Source organism: Schistocerca nitens, chromosome 7, assembly GCF_023898315.1.
Source record: "Schistocerca nitens isolate TAMUIC-IGC-003100 chromosome 7, iqSchNite1.1, whole genome shotgun sequence".
Taxonomy (NCBI): Eukaryota; Metazoa; Arthropoda; class Insecta; order Orthoptera; family Acrididae; genus Schistocerca; species Schistocerca nitens.
In genome coordinates, this window is record NC_064620.1 from 451,004,789 (window position 1) to 451,027,356 (window position 22,568).

Below are 22,568 nucleotides of genomic sequence, written 5' to 3' on the forward strand. Positions count from 1 at the left end.
GGATTGTATCTGCAACACGTCTTTGTTGCTGTGATGGTTATAACTTGAGGAAGCAATTCACAGTACACCATACCATCACTGTTCCACCTGATGCACAACATTATTGTTTGTGGATGCGTGCAGGTCTTTGTATGGGACACAATTTCTTGTCAGGAGTAATGATGCAGCATAGAATGGTCAGTGTTGTTCATGTGCAAATTGATGATGTGCAAGCAGAGATGCACATGTGGCCACCCACTGAGTTTTTTTATTTTGGCACAGAGCATGTGGTAACCACACACCCAATTTTTGAACCTTCCCCATTGCCTGCAAATGTCACATGATAGTGGAAGGATCACAGTTCATCACATTTACCAGTTCTTGAATGTACTGATGTGGATTGTTGTGGATTAAGGTGTTTGAAAGATCCTCATCAAACCCCAAAGGTCTTTCTGAACAGGAGAGTCATTAATGTCAAAACAATCCTCCTAAAAATGAGAGAACCATTTTCTTGCCATGCCCTGTCAAGTGGAATTATCCCCATACACGGCACAAAAGTTTCTGGCTGCATCTGCTACTGTCACCCCTCTATTGAACTCAAACAAGAATTTTTGGGAATTTTCAGATTTCTCAATGTGGCACTCTATTTTATATCATCCACAGCTCCTCTCACTGTCTCCAAATGACAGAATGACAACATGTAAACTCAAATAGCAATGGTGAACTACAAATGAAAGATGACAATTGATAAATAGACTCATAGCAAACTGAATACCATTGTGCAAAACAAAAATGCTACCAACTTGTGCACTAACCTAACGCAAAGAGCATTGCAAGTCATATGAGCTCTTCACTCCCTCTTCACATGCTGCAGCAGCAGTCACTCTTTAATGGATGGTGGTTGTAGCAAATGTTATTTCTATACACATAATTCAGTATTTCAGATGTTTTCTAGTGACAATCGACTGGGCAAGAATAAAACATGAAAGAAAGAATTGGTTTTTTATGTTCTTAAATAGAAAGTATGAGACATTCCTTATCAGTCACAAATTGTAATTAATACTGTATGTGCTGATGATCACAGTGTTACGCACTCACCACAAACAAAAGCAACAGCAGCAGCAACAACAAAATGAACAAGCAAATACTGTATGATGCAATTAAGGGTGTTAATTCTTTCCTACATATGATCTCAGTTTGCATTTTATCTACAGTACCTCCAATTCCATAACACTTTGCCTATTAAGTTAACTCTCTCCTTCATATGAAAAATAAAGAAAACTTTCACAGATTGTAACTGTGGAACATGTTCTTCAGATTGGTCCTTGACTTCAGGAAAGTATTTGAAACAGTTACAACCTGTTACTTAATGAACAGGATAAAAGTGTATGGAATATGAGACATATCACACTGGATTGAAGAGTTCTTCCAAGTAAAACACAGTATGCCATTCTTAATCAGGAGAAGACTTTAAACGTAATGGTAGTTTCAGGCATAGTCCAGGGGAATATTGTAGGATAAATAGTGTTCATAATACATATAAATCATTTGGTGGATAATGTTGGAAGATCCATGAGGCTGTCTGCAGAGGGTGGTGTTGTATATGGAGAAACCCCAATGACTATAACAGAATGCAAGATGACCTGCTGAGGATTGGCACTGGAGTAGGGATTGGCAGCTGACTCTCAATATAGACAACTATAACCCATTGACCAATAAATAGGCAGGAAGCCCAGTCTTCTACAAATAAATGACTCACTGGGAGCAGTCACATATCCAGTAAATATCTGGCAGTATATACATGTAGTGATTTAAAGTGGAATGATCACATAAAATGATTCACAGGTATACCAGATACCAGCCTGAGATTCATTGGAAGAATTCTCAGGAAGTGAAATCCACCCATGAAGGAGGTAGCATTTTCAACTACTATCTGAATATTGCTAATGAATGTGGGATCGCATTATGTAAACTGAAGGTGGGGGGTCTATGGAGAAAGGAAAGAAAACGGAAGGGACCATTACTGTGAGCTGCATTGGGACTTGATGCGGAATCAGCAGCGACAAGTGAAAATGTGCCCCAGACCGAAATTCAAATCTGGGATCTCCTGCTTCCTAAGCAGTTAGATTAACTGCCGAACCACCTGGACTCATTGTTTATTGCAATTGCATGGATTTTCTCAGCATGTCTCTAGGCCAACCCTTATCCGTATCTAGCGCCATCTCTCTGCAGTCCCTGTCCATGTCCTCCATGCCTGCCGCATCGATGTCGGACGTAACTGTGGATCTGCATTGGAGATGGTAGATTCATTGTCCATCAAGGCAAATCAATTACATGAATGTGGGTACACAATTACACCTGTCCTCCTGTGATAATCTCAAAGTAGCAAGTATTAAGGACATGGACAGGGACTGTAGAGAGGTGGTAGCAGGGGCAATGTAGGTTGACCAAGAGGTATGGCGAGGTAATCCATGCATCCATGACAAACGCTGTGTGTGGGTGGTGCAGTGGTTAGCACAACTACCTAGTAAGCAGGTGATCACATATTCGAATCCCAGTCTGGCACACATTTTCACTTATTGATGCTGATTCGCATAAAGTACTGATGCAGCTGACATCAACAGTCCCTTCGCTTTCCTTTCTTTTCTTCCCCTCCACCTTCAATTTACATAATCTGTATCACAGCTGTGGATTCCCCATGGTGTCTGTTCTTTCAGACATTTCTATAAGAACAGATGCCACATGTTCATATATCATGGAATGTGGAGTTCTTACCTGATATGATTGAGAGGTGAAATAGAAAGATCTAATGAAGAGGAGCTCATTTTGTCACAGATTCATTTAGCAAGCATGAAACTGTCATGGAAATGCTCATCCAATTTCAGTGGCAGTGCTACTAGAGGGGCACTATGAACTGTGGAGTGGTTTGCTGTTAAACTTAAGTGTCTGCTATTAGAGAAGTTAAAGAATATGTTACTTCATCCTACATGTGTCACACATAAAGACAATGAAAGTAAAGTTAGAGGGAGTCGAGCTGAAATGGAGGCCAGCCAACAATCGCCAGCCAAAAATTATTCTTCCTGTGCACCATTCATGAGTGGAAAAGGAAATGAGAGAAGTGACAATGGTACACATAGCACTCTCTGCCACATACTGCAGGCTGACTTGAAGAATATAAATGTAGATGTAGATTGATTTCTGAGATACTGTGCAAATCACATCGAACTGAAAGGCGTTGTTGTTGTTGTTGTTGTTGTTGTTTAGTCCAAAGACTGGTTTGATGCAGCTCTCCATGCTGATCTACCTTGTGCAAGCCTCTTCATCTCAAAGTAAGTACTGCAACCTACATCCTGTTGAATCTGCTTACTGTATTCACCTCTTGGTCTTCATCTATGATTTGTACCCCCCACGCTTCCCTCCACTATGATAGTTTTTTCTAGTGTAGAGGGATAAGGATGAAGGGGAGGTATATACAGATTTTCCAAAGTCTTTATTAGCAATTTCTCCAATGTGGTAGGTGCGGAAGGCGATGACATCACGATCGACGAAACTCTCCAGGCCACCGACTGACGGAACACCAGATCCACCTCTTACAATGGCTACTGTAAGCCATCCATTGCCATGAGTAAATGTATCGTTCACATCAATACTAAAATTTAATCTCTATCGAGAACATTGAAATGACAACATCTGCTGCTGACAAGAAGACTAACAAGTTGAAAAACATTTCTGCCAGTGAACTCCTCGAAGGACCCTGTATGTTTCGTGGCTGCAGATTAAATTTTAGTATTGATGTGAACGATACATTTACTCATGGCAATGGATGGCTTACAGTAGCCATTGTAAGAGGTGGATCTGGTGTTCCGTCAGTCGGTGGCCTGGAGAGTTTCCATGGCCATGCATCAGAATGTGTCCTACCAACTGATCCCTTTTTCCAGTCAGGTTGTACCATACATTTCTCTTCTCCCCAATTCTGTTCAGTACCTCCTCATTAGTTATGTGATCTGTCCATCGAATCTTCAGCATTCTTCTGTAGCATTCTGACAGGAATTAGATATATCAATTACAGTAATTTATTGGCATAAGCTTGCTTGTACTGTTTGTCCAGTAGGAGAGTGTTCTACTGCTGTGGGCATGTATGACCCTAGTTGTTTTTGTGCCCTAGAAACAAAACAAACAAACTGTACTGCTGATCTAATTCATTGGTTGTAAACAAAACTCAAGAAATGTGACAAAGCAGTTCTAGTTACTCATTTGTAACATTTCCAGATGAATGAGCTGGGTCAGCATTAATGGTTTGTGTTGTACTCCAACAACAACTAAACTGCAACAAATTACTACAAACTCCACTGAAAAAATAATCATGACAGTTTTGGTTTTGATTAATAGCAGTATTCTTCATCCTTTGAATCCCAGTCCAGAAACTTATTATACATTTGAACTAAATACAAATTAATGAAGGAAAGGATATTCATAAATAAAAAAAATTGCTAAACATATTCATGCAATAGTCTAAAATTTTCTCAGGTGTTACTGTCATCGGAAGGTGGGAGGAGTGTTTATCCACTCCAAAATGTTACAAACACAATGTTATTGGTTCGTTCAAGAAACCCAGGGAAATTTCAGAGTGTTGACAGGCCATGAAAACCTTCATTTGCCTGTGCCATCCAGATCCTTCCCACCAACACCAGCTTTTTTGAATTGTGCAGGTGAGAAGTTTCCCTGCAATATATCCTACGTTCCTGTAACCCTCCTGGCCTCAAACTTCATTAGTCATTATCCTTGCCCATCTAGGCCCTTCCCTGTTTCCATTCCAGCACTACACAGCCCTCTATTCCACCAATGCACTAGTCTTTTTACTTTTCTCCTTTTCCTCAAACCCTCCCTCCCCTCTTTCTTTCTCTCCTCTTTCTAACCTCCCAACAGCACCTAGCTGCCCAACCCTCTTTCCGTCTTGTCCCTGCATGCTCCCACTGGCAGCACTTTAGCATCCTCCATCCCTGCCCTGCTATGCCTCCCCCTCTCCACCCCCACCTCCTCCTTACCCCCACCCTGCTGCCTCCCCCATCATGCACAGCTACTCATAGTCTGGCTTCAACTGCCAGAGGCTGTTGTCATATGTGTGCGAGTTGCGTTTGTGTGTGTGTCTGTCTGCTGTCTATTTTCAACAAAGACCTTGTTGGCTCATTTCATGACAGTCTTTTTGTTGTGCCTATCTGCGACTCTGCTATATGGTGAGTAGCAACTATCCTTTTCATAATACTGCTACATTCCATTCTGGGTTTTCCATTGTTTGATATATAGAAATAGTCTAATATTTACAACATTGTACAGTTTCATATCTGAGGTTTCTTCTATTCACATTTTTTAAAATATATTTCCAATGTGAAAGTGAATTGCTTTGTTATTGTGGGATTCACATTTAGAACTCAGTGATCATTATTTCACATTCTTCCCCAATATTTCAAAGACATATTATGTAAATGTTGTAAATTGTGCAATTATTAAAGCAATGAATATCTTATATTTCAGAGACCAACCGAAGAAGAGCTTTCATTAATTCGGAATCATGTTGCAACTAACCCAAATATTCCCCTTGACAAGCCGGAACAGTTCCTTTATGAACTTGCAGAAATACCAAATTTTGCTGAACGCATTGCATGTTTCATGTTCCAGTCAGACTTTGAAGATGGTATATCTTCTATTGAAAGTAAACTGAACAACTTAAAATCCACTTGTCAGGTAATTTATCACAAAAATTACCAGCAGAAAATTACCAGTGATAAAAATTGCAGCTTTAGAAATAGGAAGAAATTGGTTAATAAGAAAAGAGCTGAACAGTTTTTTTGAGAAGGTGAAAGAGCACACACAAATGAATAATCTCTTTTCAAATGAAAGCTAATTAATTGTTTCTAGTTAGTAAATTATCTTTTGATAAGAGAAGCACCATTTTGTGAGTATTCATTTACTGTCTTCCAAATGCCAGATAACTGCTGTTTTATTTTCTCTAAATGCCTAATAGTATTACACTAAGTTATGCAATTGTTCGAGGATTGTTTATGAGCTAATGAGGAAAATAATGATTAATTTACAATATTCTGAAGCATCCTTCAAAAGTTTTGAGACCTAACATGTTTATAAATCAGTAAGTAATTCATTTTACAAACACTGTATTAGTCAGTTTATAACTTCATACAAGAAAAATATTTTGTGTGTAAACTCATATGTGAGAAAGTTCAGAAAGATTTTCTTTGTTTTCCAGTTTTTGACAACATCAGAAAGTCTGAAGACAGTACTCAGCATTATACTGGCTCTGGGAAATTATATGAATGGTGGAAATCGTACACGTGGACAGGCAGATGGATTTGGATTAGAAATTCTGGCAAAGTTACGTGATGTCAAGAGCAAAGACAATAGTGTTACATTGCTTCATTTTATTGTAAGAGCATATATGAAAGTAAGTAGTTTACATGTGAAATTTTTGTGTAAACTTCTTGTTTATAAGTGTATAAAAATTAGGAAAAAGAGGTTAAAGAAAGGCAAAATACATTCAGATATTGACCTTTTTTTTCTTCTTTGTTTCTAAAATGGACTGGAAATGGTACTGACTATTGAGTATGAGAGAGTTTTAGTGAAGATTAGTTATGATAATAGTACACTAGTGTTGCTATAGTTCTGTCATAGATGCAAATAACATGGGATTTTGTCAAGCAGAGGCATGACTAATAGACGCAGGCTGAGCAGTCAGTGTACTAGGAAGACTTAAAGCTCTTATGTAAGTGTTGTTTGATGTCTCAGGATTGCTTGCTGGAGCATTCTCTTGTTTATGTTTTCCTTAAAACCTTTGGTGGTAATCTGATTTATTCATGATATGAACAATCTACACTCCTGGAAATTGAAATAAGAACACCGTGAATTCATTGTCCCAGGAAGGGGAAACTTTATTGACACATTCTTGGGGTCAGATAAATCACATGATCACACTGACAGAACCACAGGCACATAGACACAGGCAACAGAGCATGCACAATGTCGGCACTAGTACAGTGTATATCCACCTTTCGCAGCAATGCAGGCTGCTATTCTCCCATGGAGACGATCGTAGAGATGCTGGATGTAGTCCTGTGGAACGACTTGCCATGCCATTTCCACCTGGCGCCTCAGTTGGACCAGCGTTCGTGCTGGACGTGCAGACCGCGTGAGATGACGCTTCATCCAGTCCCAAACATGCTCAATGGGGGACAGATCCGGAGATCTTGCTGGCCAGGGTAGTTGACTTACACCTTCTAGAGCACGTTGGGTGGCACGGGATACATGCGGACGTGCATTGTCCTGTTGGAACAGCAAGTTCCCTTGCCGGTCTAGGAATGGTAGAACGATGGGTTCGATGACGGTTTGGATGTACCGTGGACTATTCAGTGTCCCCTCGACGATCACCAGTGGTGTACGGCCAGTGTAGGAGATCGCTCCCCACACCATGATGCCGGGTGTTGGCCCTGTGTGCCTCGGTCGTATGCAGTCCTGATTGTGGCGCTCACCTGCACGGCGCCAAACACGCATACGACCATCATTGGCACCAAGGCAGAAGCGACTCTCATCGCTGAAGACGACACGTTCCCATTCATCCCTCCATTCACGCCTGTCGCGACACCACTGGAGGCGGGCTGCACGATGTTGGGGCGTGAGCGGAAGACGGCCTAACGGTGTGCGGGACCGTAGCCCAGCTTCATGGAGATGGTTGCGAATGGTCCTCGCCGATACCCCAGGAGCAACAGTGTCCCTAATTTGCTGGGAAGTGGCGGTGCGGTCCCCTATGGCACTGCGTAGGATCCTACGGTCTTGGCGTGCATCCGTGCGTCGCTGGGGTCCGGTCCCAGGTCGACGGGCACGTGCACCTTCCGCCGACCACTGGCGACAACATCGATGTACTGTGGAGACCTCACGCCCCACGTGTTGAGCAATTCGGCGGTACGTCCACCCGGCCTCCCGCATGCCCACTATACGCCCTCGCTCAAAGTCCGTCAACTGCACATACGGTTCACGTCCACGCTGTCGCGGCATGCTACCAGTGTTAAAGACTGCGATGGAGCTCCGTATGCCACGGCAAACTGGCTGACACTGACGGCAGCGGTGCACAAATGCTGCGCTGCTAGCGCCATTCGACGGCCAACACCGCGGTTCCTGGTGTGTCCGCTGTGCCGTGCGTGTGATCATTGCTTGTACAGCCCTCTCGCAGTGTCCGGAGCAAGTATGGTGGGTCTGACACACCGGTGTCAATGTGTTCTTTTTTCCATTTCCAGGAGTGTATTTAGTGACTCAAGGTCAGCGAGTTTCAAATAAAGTTGAAATATTACTGAACATGTCTGTTAAAAAGAAGATAATATGCAGTTTACTGTGTAACTATCTGGCTACCTATAAAATAACATGTTACAGATTACAATTTCAAGTGCATGTGAGATTAGCCACAAGAACAGGAATTCATATGAGCCTCTATGGAAGATGTCTTTAGCCAATAACTGGTAGTCCACATAAGCACTATATGAAATTAAGCCTGGCACAATCTTCTAACCTGTCATTTAGATTTGATTTAGAGCTCAAGAATGTATATAAGGTGCACTGACATGTATTACAGGTAACAAGAGGTCATCATTCAGGTTTCATTTTTCTATTATAACTTGGTTGGTATGGTCTCTAACACTTGCCAGTATGAGTGAGTCCTGACATTCCTTTGCATTGTAGCCTTCAGACTTTGATATGGTAGAAGGTCTACTGATAATATATGATGCTCATCCACTTGCCAGACTACAAAGCTTAGATTCATTTGCTGTGGACCAACAACTTCCATAACAGAATATGAATTCTTTTATTAAATTCTATTAAAGTAAAACAGTTCAATCACTTAGCAGGCTAAGCTGCCAAGATCTACTCACAGAGTATTCTAATGTATTACTTTAATAGCTTGTGTGTTCATTTGGTCAGCTTCTTTACATACACTCCTGGAAATGGAAAAAAGAACACATTGACACCGGTGTGTCAGACCCACCATACTTGCTCCGGACACTGCGAGAGGGCTGTACAAGCAATGATCACACGCACGGCACAGCGGACACACCAGGAACCGCGGTGTTGGCCGTCGAATGGCGCTAGCTGCGCAGCATTTGTGCACCGCCGCCGTCAGTGTCAGCCAGTTTGCCGTGGCATACAGAGCTCCATCGCAGTCTTTAACACTGGTAGCATGCCGCGACAGCGTGGACGTGAACCGTATGTGCAGTTGACGGACTTTGAGCGAGGGCGTATAGTGGGCATGCTGGAGACTGGGTGGACGTACCGCCGAATTGCTCAACACGTGGGGCGTGAGGTCTCCACAGTACATCGATGTTGTCGCCAGTGGTCGGCGGAAGGTGAACGTGCCCGTCGACCTGGGACCGGACCGCAGCGACGCACGGATGCACGCCAAGACCATAGGATCCTACGCAGTGCCGTAGGGGACCGCACCGCCACTTCCCAGCAAATTAGGGACACTGTTGCTCCTGGGGTATCGGCGAGGACCATTCGCAACCGTCTCCATGAAGCTGGGCTACGGTCCCGCACACCGTTAGGCCGTCTTCCGCTCACGCCCCAACATCGTGCAGCCCGCCTCCAGTGGTGTCGCGACAGGCGTGAATGGAGGGATGAATGGAAACGTGTCGTCTTCAGCGATGAGAGTCGCTTCTGCCTTGGTGCCAATGATGGTCGTATGCGTGTTTGGCGCCGTGCAGGTGAGCGCCACAATCAGGACTGCGTACGACCGAGGCACACAGGGCCAACACCCGGCATCATGGTGTGGGGAGCGATCTCCTACACTGGCCGTACACCACTGGTGATCGTCGAGGGGACACTGAATAGTCCACGGTACATCCAAACCGTCATCGAACCCATCGTTCTACCATTCCTAGACCGGCAAGGGAACTTGCTGTTCCAACAGGACAATGCACGTCCGCATGTATCCCGTGCCACCCAACGTGCTCTAGAAGGTGTAAGTCAACTACCCTGGCCAGCAAGATCTCCGGATCTGTCCCCCATTGAGCATGTTTGGGACTGGATGAAGCGTCGTCTCACGCGGTCTGCACGTCCAGCACGAACGCTGGTCCAACTGAGGCGCCAGGTGGAAATGGCATGGCAAGCCGTTCCACAGGACTACATCCAGCATCTCTACGATCGTCTCCATGGGAGAATAGCAGCCTGCATTGCTGCGAAAGGTGGATATACACTGTACTAGTGCCGACATTGTGCATGCTCTGCTGCCTGTGTCTATGTGCCTGTGGTTCTGTCAGTGTGATCATGTGATATATCTGACCCCAAGAATGTGTCAATAAAGTTTCCCCTTCCTGGGACAATGAATTCACGGTGTTCTTATTTCAATTTCCAGGAGTGTATATTGCTTTTACATGAGAAGGTAATCACTAAATCACTTCAGATTTTTATTTTGGAAACACAAAAGAAACTTTTGATATTTTTCTGACATATTTTGTGCAAAACTTTGAAAAACGGTAATTAAATGAACTTTTTGCATTTTGAATCTTTCAATTCAGTCCAATTCATCCATAATTTGCCAGGTTGGAAGCAGCCTCTCTTTATCATTCTTCTTCCTTTTCATTTCTTTGTGCATCCTTGTGTGTCTCTCACAGCAAAACAGTAAATAATGATGTAATGGAGACAAAATTTTCCTTCCATCCTTGAGACTGAAAGTTGTAGAACACAGCATTACCTCCATTTGCACGGCAATAGTTATATTGAAATACATTGCAATATATCTGAAACATCCTATTTTCGATGACCGAACATAACCAGATTATTTCATTGTATTCTGGGTTGAAAAATGAGTGTTGACCATTTAAATGATTTAGGGACAATCAGACAATGAAAGATCCAGGACAAAATAACAATAATATGGCAAGATAAAAAGGTCTACCAACCAATCGTTGCCAGGAGGAAACACAAATAAAAGTTAAGGAAATGTGTAAGCTTTCAGAGTCAGTGGCTCCTCCTCCTGGCAGAAGAGTTGAAGGGGAAAGGGGAAGGAAGATGGATGAGGGAAAAGGTCTGGTGAGGTTTAAGGAAAGAGGAGAGTTATGGAAAAGTTGCCCAGAAGCCTGGATCATGGGAGACTTGCGGACAGGGTGAGAGGGAAAGATTGATCGTTGAGGACTGCACTGGACAAGATTTGAAGATCTGAGAGCTTGAAAGATGGAAGGTGGGTAATGAGCAGTAGCAGAGCTTACTGGCCAAACATTATGCAAGAGTTAACAAGATGGAAAAGCTAAGTGCATTATACATGGTAGACATGTGAGAGGGCAGGGGGGATAAAACATACAGAAAACAAAAAAGGGAGAGAAGAAAGAAATAGTTACTGGAAAGAAATGCTGAGACCAAAGAAATTAACACTAATTAAGGTCAGATGGGTGGTGAGCACTGAAGGCACGCTATAACACCAGTTCCCTCTGTGTAGTTCCTTGAAACTCATGTTATAGGGGAGAATCAAAGTGGCACCAAGGTCACAGCTGTCATGTTATAGAGCGTGTCTGCAACAGGATATTGTGTGTTGCCAGTATACACCCACTGCCTATGCCCATTCATCCTAACTGATAACTTTGTGATACTCATACTAATTTAGAAGGCCATACAGTGTTTACATAAGTGCTGGTACAAGACGTGTGTTGCTTCACTTGTGGCTCTCCCTTTGATGGTATATGTTTTGCCAGTTACAGGGCTGGTATAGATGGTTGTAGGAGGGTGCATAGGGCATGTCTTATAGTGAGGACAGTCACCTCTAGGAGCCATGTCAGACAAAACGGACTCATTTCAGGGAATGATTTTAGGAAGTAGCTAATTAATAAATTAGAGAACATGATAGTACAGAGTGACAAGAGGCGCCTGTAATCTCTGTATTACTCACTATCCTATTTACACCTTTAAGCTCTGAGGTTTTCAAATCTTGTCCAATGTAGTCTTCAACAATCACTCTTTCCTTATCATTCTGTCTGGTAAGCCTACCCAGGATTCAGGTGGACTTTTCCATAACTCAGTGGTTACAAGTGTGTGTTATTAAAATGGGCACTGAATGTTTCATCAAAGCTCAATCCATTCAAAAAGCTAATGGTCCTTGTTAAGCATTTTAGGCTCTTCAGCTCAAACTTTTAGAAATGTCTCTATTTCTCTCTATTTATTACAGAAATATAAGAAGCTCTATTCTTTGTACCTGATAAAGGGACTTGTACAAACACTTGTACTATCTGCTATTGTTTACAGCAGTGATATCTTTCTACACTGTATCTGCAATGTTAGTCTTCTTGATCATACTTAAGTATCTTATGCAAGAGATATCAAAAATTCTTTGAAACTCTTACATATTTTGCTCCAATCAAAAATAGACAGACTGACCCAGCCTTTTTGCAATTTAATAAAAACTACAAGAGAATCTACAGAAAGGTACTACTATCTGCTAAAAACTCACAAAGTGTAAAATAGTATTGCGGGCAGAAAACAAAAGCAAAGCAGCCTGGAATATTATCAAATAGGAAACAGCAAACACAGGGCAAAAACATTTGAATTCACAAATTAAGAACAAAAGTAGACAAATGAACCACCCCAAAGAAATAGCTAACTTTGCAAATGTGTACTTCAACAGCATTGTTAAGAAATTACAACAGAACTTTCCAGACACACGTCTTACCCACCCATAACCATCCACCAAATTCAGTGGCACCCTATCCGGCAACTGAGAAAGAGGTCACACAAGTTATATACCAATTTAAAAAAATAAAAGATCAACTAGTGTAGATGAAATCCCAGCTTGTGTCCCTAAAGAATGTACAAAGTGCATAAAAGCTCCAGTAACAAAAATAATCAGTGAATCATTCAAATCTGGCTGTTTTCCCAAGCACCTAAAACAAGTGAAAGTCATACACATACTTAAATATGATGATGTAGAAAATGTAGAAAACTGCAGACCAATCTCTCTACTGTCCACCATTTCAAAAAATTATTGAAAAAGTAATAAAAAATAGGTTAATGCAGTATCTAAATAAATTTTACCTTCTTTGCAAAGAACATGGTTTCAGGCCCAAAAGAGGTAAAGAATCAGCTATTGCACAGCTTACAAAGGTCATTCTTGAGGTGCTGGATGAAGGTGACCATGTGAATGGAATTTTCTTGGACTTACCAAAGGCATTTGATACAGTAGACCACATAATTTTATTACATAAATTAGAGTTACTAGGAATAAAAGATGTCATTAAGAAGTGGTTTAAGTCCTACCTAGAAAACCGGACACAGCATGTTGAGATTTCACATACTTGAGAAGGATTTCTAGTAAAACACATATCAGATCCAAAAAATATTAATATAGGCATCCCACAAGGTGGCATATTAAGTCCAATCCTTTTTCTTATTTACATTAATGATTTTCCGCAGAGTATCAGTTATGGGAAAAAATACTATTTGCTCATGACAGCAACATAGCGATTACAGCCAAAACCCCAACATAGTTGACAGAAAAGGCAAATGCAGCCATCAAAGATGTTCACAAGTGGTCACTAAAAAATAAAGTAACTTGAAACGCAAAGAAAACTAATTGTATGTACTTCTGGTTGAATAAAAGATACAATGATGGTAAAGTAACAATTAGTGATGATACAATAGAATGTGTAAGGATACCAAATTTTTGGGGTTTAAGGTAGACTGTCAGTTAAAATGGACAGAACATGTAAAACCTTTAACAAAGAGACTATCCATAGCATATTATGCTCTACGAATACTTGCACCAATCTGCAATATTTCATGCCTCAACATGACATATTTTGGATACACACACTCAGTTCTCAGTTATGGAATCTTTATGTGGGGAACAAGTGATGAGAATATTCAGTCTGTCTTCTACGCTCACCAGAGCTGTATGGATAGTAACAAATAGCAGCAACAGGGCCCATTGTACTGATTTATTCAAAAAAACTAGAAATTCTGACTGTCCCATGTGAATACATTTTCCCAACTGTAATGTATGTAAGGAAAAATATTGATCTGTATGCTACAAACAACTAGATCTAGCCACTAATTATACCTAAACAGGAAAAACAAGTCCAAAACACAGAACAGTGTACTATATAAAGGCCTAAAACTTTACAACAGGCTGCCACAGGAAATGAAAGTTGTAAATGAAATTCGTATCTTTAGCCAAAAGCTAAAAACATATTTATTAAGTTAAAGTTGTTACAAGGTAAATGAGTATTTAGAAAAATTGTAGATAGCTATTTAATACACACAGTTACCACATGGCCTATATAAAGCAACAGTATATGGCATAATTATAAATATTGTAAGAATTGACCTGTAAAAATTGTAAGAATTGAATGGTAAACATTGTAAGAAGCCATGAATGTTTTAGTTCATAAGACAATACAATTTGTATTGCTATATGGATTAATGAACATATCAATAAATATATTGAACCATGCAGACTGTATATAAATCTGTTGATAGTGCATTCTGTCTCTTGCAGATTGCAGTGTCATGAAAAATTACTTTTGTACACTTGTAAATATATTTTGTATGTTCTACTATCAGTATTTTTATTTTATTTGTGCTAGTACTGGTACTGCTATTATGAGGATTAGCTGAAAAGTGTTGCCTTCACATTTTTTATGTTAAAACTCTTAAACCTTATTAAATAAGACAAATGTTATTAACATTCTACATCTTAATTGATCATGACTACATATTTATTTCTCAACATAGTCACCCTAGTGATGAACAGATTTCTCCCAACGAGAGATCACTTGATTGATACCGTCACTGTAAAATTGGTTCACTTTGTTGGCAGAGCCACAACCTCACCTCTGTTTTCATCACCTCATTGCAATCATAGTGAAGTCCTCAAAGGTGTTAATTAAGTTTTGGAAACAGACGAAAATTGGATGGGGCCAAACCAGGACTCTTCGGAGGACGATCAATGACCGTGAACCTGAGGTGTTGGATTGTTGCAGCACTCATGTCTGTTCTGCTATTGTCATGCTGAAGGGGAGAGTGCTCCATGTGTGGATGAACTCTTCAAATTTGAAACTCGATTACCGCAAGCTGTTTTTTATGGACCAACATCCAATAGTTATATTACACAGTGCCATATAACATGCTACAAATCAGAGCCCTCTAGTGGCAGAGGGCTGCAATTTTGTAGGCATGAAGAATAAAGATATAGAATCTTAATAACATTTGTTTTTTTTTAAAAAAAAGTTTTAAGAGTTTTGCCATAAAAAACTCAGAGGCTTCACACTTCAGCACACCCTCGTAATTCTTAGTCAGCATAATTCTGTCCAGTGGTCCTAGATAGATCTAAATCCTGTTTCATATAATCAACATGTTTCTATTATTACCATAATCATCATCATCAGTATCATTACTGTTATTATTATTATTATTATTATTATTATATACTTTTATGGACTCACTGGACTGCTTTAGTCATTTGCTGGTAATCTTCTTTGATGCATAGATGTTTTGTTCCTTCCAAATTGCCCAATATCTTTTCATTCATTCTCTCCTCAAGTGTAAATAACCTTTTCATTTTGTGTCATTTGTCTGTTTTACAGTAATTATTATTTTCTTACTACCTCTTGTTCTGTTTCTCATTAGTAAAATTCATTTCATCCCAAAGTAACTGTGATGTAAAAAGCACTATGTGCTGGTTTGATGTAACATTGAATTTCGCAGTCCTAATTTCTCTCTACCCCTGCCCCAGCTTTAATATTCAACAGTGAAATTTTATGTTATGTTGAAAACTCATAATGACTGATGTGAATAAGTGTCAATGTTTTTTAATGAAAATGTTGTAATGTGGTCAGCATCTGTAACATTTTTATTAACATAATTGTTAATATTCATTTCTAGAAATGTGATGATCCATTAAATCCTGAAATGGCTTTACCTGTGCCTGAACCAGGAGATATTGAAAGGGCAGCAGTTGTTCATTTTGATGACCTTGCTGCTGACTTACAAAAACTGGAGAGAGATTTGACAGGTATTATTATATATTACTATACTAATGAGAAATAATTTTTGTGCAATTTTACACAAATAACTTATGTTAGTAATTATGTTGATATTTTATCATATATAAATATAATAGAGGGAAACATTCCACGTGGGAAAAATAAATCTAAAAACAAAGATGATGTGACTTACCAAACGGAAGTGCTGGCAGGTCAATAGACACACAAACAAACACAAACATACACACAAAATTCAAGCTTTCGCAACCAACGGTTGCTTCATCAGGAAAGAGGGAAGGAGGGGGGAAGATGAAAGGATGTGGGTTTTAAGGGAGAGGGTAAGGAGTCATTCCATTCCCGGGAGCGGAAAGACTTACCTTAGGGGGAAAAAAGGACAGGTATACACTCGCACGCACACACATATCCATCCACACATACACAGACACAAGCAGACATTTGTAAAGGCAAAGAGTTTCACCTTCCCCTCTCCTTCCCTCTTTCCTGACGAAGCAACCGTTGGTTGCGAAAGCTTGAATTTTGTGTGTATGTTTGTGTTTGTTTGTGTGTCTTTGCCTTTACAAATGTCTGCTTGTGTCTGTGTATGTGCGGATGGATATGTGTGCGTTTGCGAGTGTATACCTGTCCTTTTTTCCCCCTAAGGTAAGTCTTTCCGCTCCCGGGATTGGAATGACTCCTTACCCTCTCCCTTAAAACCCACATCCTTTCATCTTCCCCTCTCCTTCCCTCTTTCCTGACGAAGCAACCGTTGGTCGCAAAAGCTTGAATTTTGTGTTTATGTTTGTGTTTGTTTGTGTATCTATTGACCTGCCAGCACTTTCATTTGGTTAGTCACATCATCTTTGTTTTTAGATATATTTTATCATATATACATATATATTTACATCTATTGTTCATAAGTGACCTTGGCGGAATGTTCTTCCGGTGCTGCTGTATTTTCCCCTATTTGTTGTTCCATTCATGAATCACAAGCCTAAAGAGTGATTGTTGGTAAACCTCCTTATGAATAGAGCCCACATATTGCCAACTTTTTTTTTTTACTAGGCTGCAGAAGTCTCTCTGAGAAGCCCTTACACAGCCATCATACAGTCTCAATCCCTCCCCATGTGATTTCCATATGTCTAGAACCCTGAAGAGACATTTCTGGTCATCAGTTTACTTTGCAGCAGAGGTTCCCAACCTTTCTTTGACAGGGACCACTTTGATTTCTTTGTTGTTAGCAGGGATTACAAGGTTCAAAAAAAGTAAACTGTGTCAATTTAAAAATAAACCTTTATCAAAACTTTTAACATGTTCACTAAAATCAAAAGGAACATGCGTTAACAGTACTATCATCATAGAAAACTCAACATTTTTAGCAGAACATTAAATTTAGTTTTTGTCAACATGATTTTTGAGCTTGTATCTTGTCTAAAATATCTGTAATCTTAGAGCTAATATTACTACTCAAAGCTACACACACATCATCAATTACTTTCAATCACTTCCTGGACTTGTTTTTAATTACCAGCAAAACAGAGAACCCTTGTTCACATAAATAAGTTCTGAATAAAAGGATAAGATAGGGCAAGGATATTTCAAAAATGTTTGTGTATGAAACTGCTTTTTCACATCAAAACTTCCCAAGAAAATCAGATTTAGATGCATCCCTCTAGTTTCTATCCATTTAGAATTCAATGAGCTCTTCCCGAATTTCTTCTGCAACTTTTCCAACATTAGTGCTAAAAGAACTACAGATAAGTTTATCAAAAACTTTAGCTTCTACTTTGTTATATTCTGGGAAGTAATGATTGAATTCATTAGCCAACATTTTCAGATGGCTCTTGATGTTTTCTTGTATGCTTTCCCTAGTAAAAGTCAACTTTTTAACCATCAATGAGTGCTCTTAATTCCCTGAATGTAGAATAATTGTTTTCACCAGTTTTACCTATCCATAACTGAAGTTTCCAAATCAAGACACAAAGTTTATCTTTCAAGATAAATATATTTGAAATACCTCCTACATGTCTGCTTCTGTAACCTTCCAACTGCAAGTTTAGCTTATTCAAGTGTGTAAAAATATCAGTATGATAAGCTAAATACATTTGAGATGTCTGATCAGTAAAGTGCTCTAGTCAGTCTTTTATTTTTTCCTCACCTGGAAATGACTGAATCTCTCCTCTGAGTTAATATAATCTTCCCAACAAGTTACTTTTTGAAAGCAAACAAATTTCTGTGTGGAAGAGAAGGGTCTCATGGTCAGAGTCCATTCAGTGCAGAGCTTTTTCAAAAGAGGGTCTTGGAAGCCAGTGCCTGGTGATGTATTATACAATGTGTTGTTAATACTGAAGTATTAGTATGTTTTATTAATGTCACAAGACTGGAGCATGATCCTAGCATAGCTGGAGTGCCATCTATACAGAAACTGAAGAACTTTTTGCACATAATGTTAAGCTTCTGAAAATATCCTGTTGTTATTTTGATGACATCCAAACCTCTGAATATCATTTCTAGTTCCTGCAAAATCAGTAATATTCTTCTTTGATTATGTTGTCATCATCCAAAAAGCAGACAAATAAAAGTAACTGACTACAGTGAGAAATGATAGTTGATACATCAGACTGCAATGCATAGCATGACAATTTTTTAACTCTTAAAAGAAGTTGTTCCTTGATATCATATGACATTAGCTCAATTAGAGCTTTTACCATGTTGTTCAGGAGTGGTTCTTTTTTTCCTAACCCAACAACTTCTTAAACAGCTTTGATTAAACAAGGTTTCACGAGTGCTTTTCTATTGTGTTTGTCTTTTTTTGATTCAACTATCAATTTCAGTATCTTAAACAATCTATTAATGTTTTTCCCTGCCAGCCACTGTGGCCGAGCGGTTCTAGGCGCTTCAGTCCAGAACCGCACTGCTGCTACAGTCGCAGGTTCGAATCCTGCCTCAGGCATGGCTTTGTGTGACGTCCTTAGGTTAGTTGGTTTAAGTAGATCTAAGTCTAGGGGACTGGTGACCTCAGATGTTAAGTCCCATGGTGCTTAGAGGCATTTTGTTTTCCCAATGGCACAAATCTTGTACTACTAGGCCTGAGTTTCATTTTTGCCAGAGTCTCTAATTTTCCTTCAGATAATTCTTTTGGTTAGCCAGAGAAATTAGAATGGAACATTTCTAAGTGGATGAGTTATGAGCTACATTTCACTATGATTCTTCCTGTGAATCTCAGCCTGGCATCTGCTTTTCCTACTATATGTTTTATGTGGTCATTCCACTTAAATTGCTGTGGATAGTTACTGCTACATATTTTATAGTTAGATACTGATTCCTGCAGTTTTTCATGAGTAGTGTGGTTGTACAGTAGTGGCTTTCATTTCCTATGTACGCACAATATTTTACATTTATTGACACTCAGGATCAACTGCTAGAACCTGCATCATCCATCACCCCTCTGTAGGTGATTCTGCAATCAATATTGTCTTCTGACATTCTACTTTCTTATAGACAAGTGCATCATCTGCAAACAGTCTTACAGAGCATCTGACACTTTCTACTAGATCATGTATATACTTTGTAAACAACATAAGTTTTATCACACATCCTTGGGGTATTTAAGAAATTACCTTTACATCTGTAAATATGGTTTCTTCAGTTACTCTCTTCTAGGTATTTAGTTTTTCTTTCAATTCTTGCTCATTTTCTTCCCAAATCATCACATCATTTCCATATGCCATTTTTTTCATATCATCTGCCGTTGAGCCTTGGTGAACTTTCCTTATTATATTAAAAATCACTGGTGAGAGCCACTTCTTTGCTTAACCCCTCTTCCTTTTATAAACCATTCTGATTTTAGCCATCTATCATAACACAATTCAGGCATTTTTTATGTTTCTGATTCTCTGTTTCATTTCTTTCAACAATGTCAGGCTATTTTTGTAGATGACATTTTTGTTCTTTGAAAATGTCATAATGTGTGAGCATAAAAAATTTTCCCAAAGTTAACAACAAATTGATGTAAGTGATATAGGCCTGTAATTATGTATCTGTCTGATACCCTTGCTGAAAACGGGAATAGCCTGAGCTTTCATGCAGTCTCTTCATTCCTGTTAGGGGAGCAGAAGATTCATTTTGCCTAATGTCTGTAGAATCACACAGGTCCTGATGCCTTTCCATTATTGACCAGTGTCAGTTCATATTCCATCCTGTGATCATCTCAATATGTACCATACCACCATTTTTGTGATTTTTTTATTAAAAGGTGGAACCCTGTTACAACCTTCTGTGTTGTAACAACTTTGGAAGTCCAGATCAGTATTTTGATCTTCTCTTGGTAATCTTCAATTCCAGTATCACCGAGTAATCGAATAGATGATTTTGATCTCCTTACTGACTTTGCAGAAGCCCACAACTTATTAGGATTATTATTCAGGTAGTTAGGAAAAATTTTACTTTTGAATTAAATGAATGCTTTTCACATTTGCTCTCCTTATTCTTTTTTTGCCTTTCTTCTGCTTTTAGTGTCAACTAGTCTTTGACTTCACTTAAAATGAAGCTCTTTGCATTCATATCAACTTCCTAACATGCTTATTTAACCACAGTAGGTCATCCCCATCCCTCATAACTTTACCCAGCACACACTTATGGAAGAAGTATTGTATAATGCTATATCCAGCCACAGTGTTGAGTATTTGATGTTGAGTACTCAGACATCTTCATTCTGTATTCTGTTAATCCTGCAAAGCAGAAATATTTTCCTACCTCGTAACACCTTAAGTCATTGGTATTATGTTTCACGTTCTGGCCCTGGATGGGCCGATCACTCCACACTGACTGCCTTGTGATCCTTGGCCAAGGGTGTCATTGGATGTTGTGTGGAGGTGCATGTAGTCAGCAAACTGCTCTCCCAGTTGTTGTTGGGTTTTTAGACCTTGGAACTACTACTAATTGGCTGAGTAGCCCCTCAGTTGGCCTCATGAATCTGAGTGCACCCTGTTAAAGTCTTCCCATCAAGGAAAAATCCTTGGCCATACCAGGTTGGCCATACCAGGAGTTGAACTGGGATCGACCTCAAGGCAATCAGCTGTGCTGACCACTCAGCAATGGAGGAGGTCCACTGGCACTATCACAAATTAAATGAACTAATGTGCTCATCTGTGTTAAATGATTTGCGAAGTTCAGATCTGTTAGTTACTATAGTTCAATTCTTTTATCTTGGCGGTTCGCGCATGCCCGCCCAGACATGGGAGATTGCTGCGTTGCCAGTTGCATGCACCAAGAGAAGCAGCGCCATAGTATAGTTCGCAAACTTACGTTTATGGGGGAGCACACAGTTTATGAAGTAAAGCCACCATGGCCGCATTAACCCTTTCGCTGCTACAGAGACGTGCTCCCCGCATTCCACACTGTGCACGATTTTGTCATCACTGCACTGCTCGCCTGTGCAGACACATGGTGTTTCGACTGCTTTGACACACTTTATCATTCAATTTCACAAAAACTATTTGGCCCAATAATTTGATTTTTACACACCTTCTTGACTGACACCTTCCCCCCATAAATGACATAATTTTGTTTCGATGTTCAACGCAGTTATTGTGCAGCATTAGATGTAGTAAACCATTGCACGAAATTTTGAAGAGTTTGCAGAGGTAAAAGTCCATAGTGTATACTTTCCGCATGGTCGATTTTAGCTGCCACTAGAAATTTCAAAAAATTACATTCAAACGAATAAAATTCATAAAGTAAGACACTCTGATATTGTTTTTAAATAAAGAAAATATTAGGCACCGAACAAGGTTTGAACTCAGAACCTTTCGCTTAGTAGCTAAATGCTTCAACCATTACGCTAACACAGCTCGACTTTAAAATTGCACGCAAAATACCGATAAACACTGTTAGTATGACTATGAATTACTCACGCTTTGTCGAAGTACAGTAGGAAAGAAACAATTACCGCTGTTCTTTATTGCGAAAAAGCAGTTAGTGAGAATGATGCAAACACCTTTCCTTGCTATTGCCTGCATTAGGAGGCTTATTGCTTGTTTGGTTTAATTAATTAATAGAATATGAAACAATTGGTATAAAGAATGCTTTTTCTAAACTTTCTATAAAAGAAAGTCTGGTATCAAGACATTGCTTTTGTTCAATTACTTTATTTATGACTGAATGTTTCTAAAACTGAAGACACTCGTCCGTGCTCTCAGCTCTGCACTGCAGTCGAGCTCTGGCAATGTCGTTCTCTGTTCATTGGCTGACTGTGTTTTGTGACATCAGATGCGCAGAACGAACTTCAACTCGGCCGCCGTCGTAAATGACGCACACTTTAGAAGGTCCAACACATTACCCTCCTGAGTCAATTTTCTAAGTGCTCAAAGTAATTTCAGACAACACATTCAGGGAAATGGCACACGAACCCCTTTCTCTGGTGCCAATTTTAATTACATGACTCTCCTATTCTATAGCTGGCAAACTCGAGTTACCCCCTGTTACAGTATCATGATCAGGAAACTTACAAGCAATATTATCAAAGAATGCCTGCAAGCACTCTGCCACTAAACTTCTGACTTAGGTTAC

At 39.8% G+C, this 22,568-nt stretch overlaps 1 protein-coding gene across 1 annotated transcript in view; it reads left to right on the top strand.

Annotated features, from left to right (window-relative positions):
- Window positions 1-22,568, top strand: part of LOC126195679 (formin-2-like) — a 380,372-nt gene that overhangs the window by 334,335 nt on the left and 23,469 nt on the right. The window contains exons 15-17 of the mRNA XM_049934306.1: window positions 5,512-5,721; window positions 6,242-6,436; window positions 15,901-16,030. Coding sequence (XP_049790263.1) covers window positions 5,512-5,721; window positions 6,242-6,436; window positions 15,901-16,030 — 535 coding nt within the window. The remainder of the gene's footprint in view (window positions 1-5,511; window positions 5,722-6,241; window positions 6,437-15,900; window positions 16,031-22,568) is intronic.